At 34.1% G+C, this 11,581-nt stretch overlaps 1 protein-coding gene across 21 annotated transcripts in view; it reads right to left on the bottom strand.

Annotated features, from left to right (window-relative positions):
• The window catches only part of SYNE1 (spectrin repeat containing nuclear envelope protein 1), a 571,419-nt gene that overhangs the window by 199,882 nt on the left and 359,956 nt on the right, over positions 1 to 11,581 (bottom strand). For all 21 annotated transcript variants that reach the window (XM_074309511.1, XM_074309493.1, XM_074309505.1 and 18 more), the window contains 3 exons: positions 11,090 to 11,266; positions 5,929 to 6,194; positions 1,287 to 3,447 (listed from right to left, as the gene is read on the bottom strand). In XM_074309511.1, coding sequence (XP_074165612.1) covers positions 1,287 to 3,447; positions 5,929 to 6,194; positions 11,090 to 11,266 — 2,604 coding nt within the window. The remainder of the gene's footprint in view (positions 1 to 1,286; positions 3,448 to 5,928; positions 6,195 to 11,089; positions 11,267 to 11,581) is intronic.

The raw sequence follows: 11,581 nt of genomic DNA, 5'->3' as shown, positions 1-11,581 counted from the left end.
TGAGGGTAAAACGAGATAACGAGGTTAGGAAGTGGTGTTGACAGGCAATAGGAATTAAAAGCTAAACCATCATAGGATTTAGAGATCATTTAATCAAATTTCACAATTTCTTTGAGAGCTATTATTCTGAAGGGGTATAGAGAAATTGTCCTGCAGTGAAAAGGTAGTAAAGAAGAGTCCTGTACTAATGCAGCTAGGTGTATGACAAAATTATTCTAGAAATGAGTAGATTCCAGACTTTGTATAGTGTGCCTTAATCTCTTGTCCAGTGACCTAATGTTAACCAAAAAAAAAAAAAAAAAAATTAAAGGCTTTACAATTTATTTTTCAAATAAAAAAAAACCAGGTTTGGTTAAACTTCTAGTTTGTTTCTAATTGGGGAGTTGTGTGATTCTAAAATAGACCCAACATCAGGAGGTTCAATATTATTAGTGAAAATAAATTAATGAATTAGAAAATTGCAGAGCACTTTTAAGGCTTGCCAAAATTAATTGTGGTCAATGCTTGAAATAATGTGCTCAGAATTTTAGGAAAAGACCTAGTTCACTTAAGCAGAAAAAAATAGGCCAATTGTGTTTATATGTGCAGGTGGCTCAATGGATAGATTAGAATCAAGATTGAAAGTCTTGAATTCAAACTTCCCCTCAAAAGGACAGGATTAAAAAGAGGGGAAAAAAGAAAAAAAAATAAATAAATGATATATATTGAAATGAATAATCAGTAATCAAGAGTGTGAATGTGATGAGTTCACCTATAAAAGGGAAATTGATAGCAGAATGGATCAGAAACTAGAATTCACAATATGTTGTTTACATAAACCCTCTTGAAACAAATATCCACAAAGAATTAAAATAAAGGATTGGAGCAGAATTTATTGTGCTTTAGCTGAAGTTAAAAAATGGCAAGGATAGCAAGCAGAATTTCAGACAAAGCAAATGCAAAAATAGACCTAATTAAAAGAAATAAGTGGGAAAACTACATTTTGTTTAAAGTACCATAGACAAAGAAGTAATATCACTACTAAATATAAAGGCACCAAACCACATAGCATTCAAATTCTTAAAGAAAAAATCAAATAAGTTATAGAAGGAAATTGTAACATTATATTAGTGGCAGACCTCAACTTTCCCCTCTCAGAGACATACAAATCTAATTATAAAGTACATTTTTAATCAGGATATTTCTAATGATCCATACAAAGCTTCTGAAAAGAAATATCAAATGGAAGCTTAACACATAAACATCTGCATCCAACACATATAGTACATATAACATAATATACTGACCTGTCTAGTTCGTATGGCTTCCTGAACTTCATCATCTAGTTCAGAGAGTTCAGCGAGGGTATTTTCTAAGTCAGCAGAAATTAGTTCCTTTGCTTTCAAAAATTTTTCCTTTTCTTTACTACTCAGTGCATTCATTATTCTGAGGCTCGACTGAACCTCTTCTTGATGAATCTGAACCTTTCGGATTTCCTCTTGGATACTCTGAAGTTTCATATCTAAGCATATTGTTCCATTAAGTTCTGCTTTCACATGTCTTAGCCAATCAAGTGAGCGGCAGATTTCAGTCTGAAAATCTATGCTTTGAACCAGTCGACTTTCACATTCCATTACTGTCTCACTAATGCCTGAAGTCAGTGATGTGAGATCTTCTTGCCATGCCTTAACCTGTTGATTTGCCTTCTCATAAGCCAAGGGGTCAAGATTTGGAGAAAGGTCTTCAAGATGTTCAGTTACTCTCTTAAGAAGGATTCCTGAATCTTGAAGGCTTCCTGCCAGTGAATGGTAAGTTTTCAGTTTTTCTTCTGCAGGAAGAGTTTCCTCATTCACTTTTGTTTGCTCTTTCTTTACAACTTCCAGCTGTTTTTTTAGCTGATGGCACATTTCTTCATATTCCTGATAAGCATTTGAAATGTCTTCTAATAAATTAACCCTTTGTTCTGTTTGTCTTTTCAGCTTGTGATACAGAGTAACAAGCTTGAGCATCTCATCTGGCTGCCATGGCTGACCTGTGCTACGAAAACCCTCCTTTTTTTGGTTTAGCTCATCTACTGCTGCCCCAATACTTAAAATTTCTCCAAGAAGAACTCTGCAAGCTTCCTGAAGAGACAAGGCTTCTTGGGTTGACAGAATAGTGGGGACTTTGTTCATATTTACAAACTGTTCTTCCAGATCACTTAGAGATTGGGAAGTCAATTCAATCAAGGAGGAATATTCTTTCCGAGCAAGGATAGCTTCTTGTACCTTGTAGAACTTATCTTTAGCCAGGGCCACAACAACATTAAATTGCTGGGGCAAAGAATTCAGCTTTTCATCGAGGTAGGAATGGTCCATCTCATTAAGTGACGGCAAAATTGCTTGTCCAGTTCTTTGGAGAGTCAGCAGAAGGTTTTCAAATTCAGGAGATTGTTCAAGAAGGCACTGGTATTTTGCCAACTGGGCATAAAGCTCATTACTACCATTCATTAAATTTATTTCAGGAAATGTAATGATATCTGCTTGTTTCAGCCAATGACAAGTTTTATCAAAATCCTCCTTAAAATGCTTCCTAGAAACCAAATTCTTTTCCAATTCTTGTAACCTCTGGCTACACTTCTGTAAAACAGTGTCATAGATGCCCTGGAGTTCCTGAAGCTTGCTTAATACTTCATTCTTTTCTTGATCTGTTGCTTCCTTCATTAAATCACGCCCTTGAGCCCAAAGACCAGTGACTTCATGTTGATAGGTTCTTAAGCTGGCTTGTGCACTCTTACAAGTCTTGACCTGCTTACTAACATCATCTGGCAATAAGCAAATGTGTTCATGGAACATGATCTTTCTTTCATGCTGTTGAATTTGACTGCTAGCCTGAAAAACTGCCATAAGGAACTGGGTCTTCTCAGATAATGCCTTATTTAAGTGTTTTCTTCTTTGACCCACCAAATCACTGAGGCAAGTGACATGACATTGTGCATCAGAGAGTACCTTCTGGATTTGGTGTCTTTCATTGAGGCCTAAATCAACCATCACTCTGTCAGCATCCTTGATGAGTGATTTTAAGATCATCTGTTTAGACTCTAGTTCACTGCAAATGGCAAGATGATCCATAAGCAAATTCTGAGCTAGCTCTGGGGGAGGGCTCTGCTTCAGTGCTTCAACTATGCCAGGCTGTTGCTCTTCAGTCCACTCCATTAGCTCCTGAAATCTGGATTGCACTAAATTTAGCTCCTCTAAAGTTGTGACTGACAATTGGATTTTTCTCTTAACAAGATCTTCAAGCTGAAACCAACGTTGTTCAAAATGGCTCGTCTGTTCTTTGACTAATTCTTTGTCATCTAGATTCAAGTGATCTATCATTTTCTGCTTCTGGTCTTTTAGGTCTTCTATAATATGCTTTTTTTCTTGCAATGCCAATGTTAACTTTTTCAAAGACTCAAGGTGCACAGTTGTACTCTCAGCATCTGATCTGCAAATAAAATGGCAAATGTACAATCAGATAAGTATACTTATGCAGTATCTAAGAACTTTCATATTCAGGTCAAATAGTTTTATATTATTATTTCTTCCAATTATATATGTTTAATTCTTGAAAATAAAATAGTATAATAAATAACTTTAAAGTGGGCCATTTGATTGCCTTTTGACAATTATTCAAAAGTTTTCCATGCTCTCAGTTAAATGTGTTTCTCCAGTCTAATTTCATACTATTCGCCTTTGTGTACGCTGTGTTCAGTTCAGATGAATTTGATAAATATTTATTAAATATTTAATTGTACAGAGCATGGTGCTAAGGACTGAGAAGATTAAAATATAGATAATACAAAATCCCTGACCACATAGAGCTTAATAGTCATTAAAAGTATAGGACAAAAAGAAAGATAACAAAAACAAACAAACAAACAACAAACAAACAAAAAACTCAGAAATTTCTGAAACAAAGTGATTTTTAAGGTCTGAAAAGGAAAAACTTATTACCAGTTAAAGCAATAAAGAGAAATTGGAATTTAGACTGAGCCTTGAAAAAGTATAGGTAAAGGGGCAGCTAGTTGGCACAGTGGATAGAGCACCATCCCTGAAGTCAGGAGGACCTGAGTTCAAATGTAACCTCAGACACTTAACACTTCCTAGCTATGCAATCCTGGGTCATGTAACCTCAATTAACCCAGCAAACAAATAAAAAAATGTATTGTGAAGGATAGGTAGGAATTCAATAATTTAAGGGAACAGTGAAAAAGAACCTTCCAAATATTAGAGTATAAGCAAGATGTAGGAAAGCAAAGACCAAAGTATATTCAGGAAACTGTGAATGGTCCAAGAGTCAGGAAGGGTAGTATTTTACTAAATTAAGTTTGGCAAAGCAGTGGAGATTCCTAAAGTGAAGCAGAAGAGTTTGAACTTCACCTAGGAGAAAATAGGATGCCATTACAACATTTTGAACAGAGATTTCTATATAAGGAATACTAAAACTCTATCACATAAGAGGATAGAATGCAGAGGTAAGGGTAGAAAACAGAGGGAAGAGCCCATTAGGAGACAATTGTAGTGATACAGATGAGTGATAATTAAATTCTATACTAAAGTAATGGCTGTGGGAATAAAGAGCAAGTGGTATATGCAAAAAAAAATTAAAAAAATAAAAAAAAGAATAGAGAAAATACACTTGGTAAGCGATGAGAAAGCTGAGAAACTGAGGTCAATGTAGCTTCTATATACTGTACATATAGTTTAAACATAAATATAATATGTTCTATCCATGTATATATGTATGAATATATAGTATATATATACATATATACATATATGTATATATACATCTATTTGTTTATATGTATGTGTAAACACACACATGATAACATCAAGATTGCAATTGCAGTATTTTGGTGAATGGTAGTGATAATCACAGAAATAATGAAAACACAAAAAGAAATAGTAATTTATTATCTTTCCCCAAAACACTATCTGTGCAAATACGGGGATGAAGTATAACTGGAACTTTCCAGTGGAGATGTTCTTTCAGCAGCTGGAGATTCTGGATTCATTGTTTAAAATTAAACCATGGATTTTGGACTTATAAGGGACCTTAAAGGTATTTAGTTTAACCCTCTATTTTCTCTTACAACTGAGGAAAATGAAGTCTAAAGAAGCTAAATGACCAAATACTAGGCATTAGAGGGAGAATTTGAATCTGTATCCTCTGATATTAGAGTCAGTGCTCTTTCCACTATACTGTTTTGTTTCACTTTGACATGTGAACTTATGTAAGAATAAACAGGGAAACTGTGAGCCAGGCATTGTACTTACTCCTCTAGAGAGAAAGAGAAACATAGGATGATAAAATTACAACAAAAAGCATCTTGGTCCAGGTGATGCAGCCAGAGTGAATCCCTAAGCTTCATGAAGTCAAAAACTGCTTTATCTTTCTTTCTATACCATATGCTTCTTTGCAAATTATAGCAATTAAAAAAAACTTGATTGAATGCAGGAATCATGTTATATTAAAACATCCCTTCTCTCAATGTAAGATTAAAAAATCATGCTGCATTCTGGTAGAGGAAAACCATAATCTTAGCTACCAGGGAAACCGAGACTGGATTTTTTTCCCCATGGCAAAATTCTTTATTGACCAGTCAGAGCAAACCTAATTATACCAAAGCTCAGAAATAAAATTGTTCACAAGGAGTTAGTCACTGAAACAATAAATGACAATAAAAGATGGAAGTACAAAAATAAAGCTTGATTTGGGAAAGGCTGAGCTATACTAGGTTGTAGCAAATGGGCTAAAATGATGAATATCCAAGTTGCTTGAGGAGGGGGGAGGACAAACTAGATCTGAAACAAAGGACATCAAAACAAACAAATATTTAAAAAAAAAGTTCTTAACTAAGATAAGAATTTGATTCTATTTTGTAAAACCTTTTAATCTTATCCTGAAGAAGACCTTCTTTACCTGGCCAACTTGTCCCACTCTTTTGTAAATTTCTCTAAGAAAACTTCAACCACATTCATACAGTCATGGTAATCTCTTGTCCTCTGAAGGTCTTCTTCTCTTTGCAAAAGTAGATTGTTGGTCTGTAGGCAGAGATCTATCCATTGATTACTTAAATGATTTATTTCCTTGTGTTCAGGCGATTCTTGCCCTTGTGTTAGCTTATTCACTTTTTCAGTAACAGCTGTTATGGCTGCCTGTTTGGATTGTAGCTTCTTAACAAATTCCTGAAGTATAAAGAGGTAAAATTAATTTCAAATATTTGCTTATTAAATAGATGAATTATAGATTCAGAAGGGCCTGAAACATTACATTAATGAAAATAATTAAACCCATAATACAAAATATAATATATAAAGGTCACCATTTACTAGATAAAACAATTTCTGTTTATAATCAGAAAATTAATCAGAAGAGTCTAGAAAGGCATTGTTTTGAAGTGGGAGGGAAACTGTTCTCTTTACTGAAGCTGTGTTCCCTTTAAGATTATCATTCTGAAACTGTGTTTTCTTTACTGAAACTGTTCCTTTTAAAATTAAAATTGTGTCTCCTTTTTGAACTGAGGGATCAGGATCTTCCAGGCTCCAAGGAGTTTAGAGAGAGGGCCCATCTTCTCAAGATGAGAGAAGCAATACTATTCAAGGGTTAATCAACTCCCATTGATCTTTTTGAAATTCTAAATTCTCATTCAATTGAGGAATCCTGGTCTGATCAGCTCAGGCTGTCCCAGCCCCTGACCAAGAGCTACCCAATATAACAGGTTTCCTTAAACTCACTCTTTGTAGAGGCCCAAGCAATTTGCTATGACACTGCCCATTGAGAAGGCATTCTCTTCTCAAAGCCAGACTCCATTTCCCTAATAGGACTTTGCCACTATAGAAGTCAGTCTCTTTGCAAACTAGTTTCTATCCAACAATAAACTTTCATTTTGCATATAATATTTCAGGATAAATGAATTCTTTCACTTTGAACCTGCAGTTAACCAAAAGGGGATTTTGACAACTCTCTTATTGCCACCAACCTCCTCACCACCAGGAATCACAGGGATACAAACCTCATCATTTTGATTTTAGGACAAATAATCATATATTTCAAAGGGGAAATTTGAGGAAAAGGGAACAATTTTATATTCAGCAAAGAAAATAATTTTCAAAGTTCAACATTCAAGACACACAAAAGGGTAGGCAACTACCTCAGTATCTACAGAAGATATAGTATAACCATACATATTCAATCAATCATTTAACAAGTATTATGCAATGTTTTAGACACCCAGAATTGGGAACAAAAAATGAAACTGTTGTTCCTCTCAAGATATTACAGTCTATGGAGAAAGATATTTGCATTAAGTATATTCAGTATAAGTATTAGTGAATTCAGAGCAGGAAGCATTAGGAGCAAGTCCAGGAAAAGTCCCAGGTAAGTATTGGCCCCTTAGCTAAGGTGTAAAAGAGAACATAAGTTCTAGGAAGGAGGATTGGAAGAGGAGTTCATAGAAACAAAAAACAAAAAGAAAAGAAAGGAAAAGAAAGAGGGGAATACATTATAAGCCTAGGGAGCATCCTATACAAAAGCACAGGCTTGGCAGATAGAATTCTATTCAATATATCTGCTGTTGAGGGACATTAGATTAGAAAGTTTGACAGGATCACTGAGTATGTAAAGGATGGGGAAGGCATAAATAAATCTACAAGGTAGGCTACAGCCAGATGGCAAAGCATATTCTATTTTATGCTTTGATGTAACTTTTTTGAAAATTCACTTTAAAAACTTTTATGAAATACTAATAATATATAATAATATGATCTCAATAGGAGAGATGCCAAGCTATATATACAGCATAATCTGGAAATAATCTACAGAGGGAATTAAGAGGGATCAGTAAAGACTCCATATAGAAGGGAGAAATTTAGCTATAACTTAAAGGAAGCTTAGGGAGCCAGTAAATAGAGATAAAGAGGAGATCATTCCAGGTATGGTGAACAGCTAGCAAAAATGTCCTGAGTAGGAAGATGGAGAATTTGGTATGAAAAACAACTATCACTAGCTTGCATATTGTATGAGTGTGGGAGATAAGGAGGAACTCTAAGGTGTCATAAGACTGGAAAGATGGGGGAAGTTAGATTATGAAGGGCTTTGAATTCCAAAATGAAGCTTTTCTTATTTGATCCTGGAATTGACAGAGGAACTAAAGTTTTTTGAATAGGGGAGTGATGTAGTCTGCCTTGAACTTTAGGAAAATCACTTTCTTTGCTAAATGGAAGATGGATTAGAGTCAGGAGAGTTGAGATCATCTCAGACTATTACATGATCCTATGTATCTAACTATGAGGAAACGATCCAAACCAACGTAGGGGCAGTGTCAGAGGAAAGAAGCACACTATGTGCAAGCCATGGGGAAGATAAAATTAAAAAGCAAAAGATGTAATATGAGAAATATGATACTGAGAGAAATGGAGGAGGAAAATTTGGTCAAATTCACTTCAATTAATTTTGACTGGAGGGGGGGAATTGAACTCTGAAACTATGTCCCCTTTAATCTGTAAAATAATCACTCTGAAACTATGACTTGTTGATCTATAAAAGAAGGGAGATTTGAGGTCTCAGACTCCAGGGAGTCTAGGAGGTGGCATACTTTCCAGATGGGCCTTTTCTAAGGCAAATTACCCCTCATTGATCTTTTGGGATAGCTGGATCCCCATTCAGGAAATTCCAAATTCTGGAAAAAGCCTTCAAAGTGATTTCATTCAATTGGGAGATTTTGTTCTGATAATCAGCTCAAACTGTCTCCGGTCCCCAAGATCTGCTTATAAAATAAGTTTCTGTTAATACATTCTTTGCAAATCTCCTCATAAGCGATTTGCCCACTCAGAGAGAGCTTCTTAGTGAAAAATAAACCTTCCTTTTTGCCACTGATTTTGGGGTTCACAAATTATTTTACATTTGGACCTACATCTCCGAGAAGAGGGGATCTCTCCCCCTTTCCACCCCACATCAATTTCAACAAGCATGTAATGAACTTCTACCATTTTTCAGGTACACCATATTAGATGATGATGAAACAAAGAACAAAGTGAGGTGGGGATAGAGTTAAGGAAGAAGGTAGCAGAATTTAGACACAAAGAAAATTGCCAAGGAAGTCAACAGAGTACTCTGTGGCAGCAAAGATTACCAATAGAATTTGTAATGTAAGGAAAACAAGTATGAAAATCAGGACTATTTGCAAACTATAGATTTTGGACCCATTCAAGAATTCCAACTCAGATTTTTGTTTTTTGTATTAAGCCATTTGACACATCATATCTAATACTTTTAGAATATAGATAACTCTGATTAAATCCAATGAAAACTAAAACAATAGTATTATTGGTTGATAAAAATCAAAGGACATAAGATACTCTATCAAACAACACAAAATTCTCATTTGTTTCAGGAAATGTGTTTTTTGACATGATAAGAATGGCCTTGATTAATGCAAAAAATAGTAAAAAAAATGTTGTTTCTTTTTATATTAATGTTTGTTGGTTTTTTTCCCCATTAGATTCTAGTCTTTTTCACTATATAATGAAACTGAAATCAATGGTTAGATGTAAATAGAAACACGAATGTATTTTTATTTAGTCATTTTTCAGTCATGTCCAACCCATTTGGGCTTTTCTTGGCAAAGACACTGGATTCAGGAAAAAAGATAGGAACCCTTTATTTAATTTCTATCCAAAACTCACCAAAAAAAATACAAAAATAAATAAATAAAACAAAACAAACAAAAATCTCCTTCCAGAAGCACAGATCTTTTCTGCAATTCTCTGGACTTATAAATTTGTCTAAAGCCCTGATAATGTTAATGTTTTGACTAGGGTAACAAAGCTAAGATGTGTCAGGGAATAAGGATGGAACCTGTCTTTCTGGCTCCAAAGCTAACTCTCTATTCCCTATGCTGCACTGCTTTTTCTATGAAAACATTATATTCAATAATTATGGTAGATATATAGTAGGGCTAAATGCTACAGAAATTTTATAACATGAAGAATAAACTTAACACTATCACATTTGTTTATGAGCTGATATCTCTGAGCAATACTCATGTTGTCAATTCCTTTGAATTCTAAAGTAAATAGTCATCTTTCTTAAATGTGTGAATTTGAGTGGTACTAAGTGGCAAACAAAGAAAACAGTGAAGTCCTGTGTAGACCTGGCAGAGGAAGGACAGTATATGTGAAAAGCAAAACTATTTGGCCCTGCAAGCTACAGAGTTTGCCCACCCCATCCTCCAAGATCTCCAAGGCAGACTTGTTTGTATAAAGTGCTATTTAACATACTGTTGCTAGGACTAGACACTACACTACATTAGCCCACAAATTACTATGAATTTTTTCCCTATGAAGCATTAGTAGAAAAAAACAACACATTATTTATTAGTAACAATCATAAAAAAGTATGTTCCATTGTTTTGTAGAAATGTTAGTTTATGCTTTTGAGAATTTTTTTTTCATTTTTCTTTATATTTTGGCATTTCAAAGCATTGTTCAAGGTTAAAATAAATATATTCATTAGCTATAGAATCTTTGGGAAAATGACAATTTGGAAAGGACATTTGGGGCCATATAATCACTTTCTAATTCATATAAATTTCTTAGAATAATTTTATTTTCCATTTTAATCATAATGCAGGTTAAAATTAAAAGATTATTTCAACTCACATTTAAAAGAGTTAAGTAAAGTGATATGTGGGTAGTTCTGTGGCTACTTATTATAGGTCAAGAATTACACCTCAGTTTCTCTTTTGTTGAACTTAAAAGCCAAATTAAATATGACCTCATTCCATTATACTTTCATAATTTATCTAAGGATTAATTACCAATATTTTTAGAGAGGATCTATGATATAAGAGAATAGGACTTAGATTTGAAGTTAGAAAACTTGATTTGCATAATGGCTCTATTAGTCACTAAATCTCTGCAAATCATCTGTAAAATGAAGAGTTTACAGTAAATGAAATCTATACATGAAATCCTACATGAATGAAAACACTGAATGTATTACCATGTTAAAATGATATTCTCCTTTCAAAACATGTTAATAGCCTGTATAATACCTTACAGAAAAACAATTGACTGTTTACCTTTACTTGGAAAACCATGTTTTGTGCAATATTTAACTCCAATTCAGCCTGCCTCCTCTTCATATTCTGCAGCTGTTGATCTGCATCCTGGAAATAAATCCAAAGCTCTGCCTTCATTTGTTTAATCTCTTCCCAGCCCTGAGTTAAACTCTGTGAATTTGTTATCTTCTGTTCAAACTAAAAAACAAACAAACAAACAAAACAGCACAGGCAGACCATTAAAAATAAGACAATTATATAAAGATCTTCACGTGTTGTAAAATACACTATCAGTCTACCCACATAATAAAATGTGTATATATAAAGCTACACAAAGAACTTCATTAAAATTACCCTTTTGGAAATGGTCAATAAAAAGTGAAAATATATGTGAAGATATAGACAATTACCTTAAACTTGGTAAAGTGGCTATTGGAATCTTGTCATATTTTAATCTACATAACCTACTGATAAAAAGTTTTTGGGATTTGGAAGAAGTCTTTTTCATCTTGC

The sequence above is a fragment of the Sminthopsis crassicaudata genome, chromosome 4, assembly GCF_048593235.1.
Source record: "Sminthopsis crassicaudata isolate SCR6 chromosome 4, ASM4859323v1, whole genome shotgun sequence".
Lineage (NCBI taxonomy): Eukaryota > Metazoa > Chordata > Mammalia > Dasyuromorphia > Dasyuridae > Sminthopsis > Sminthopsis crassicaudata.
The sequence above is the reverse complement of the archived record's forward strand: the minus strand, read 5'-3'. Positions and strand labels throughout refer to the sequence as shown.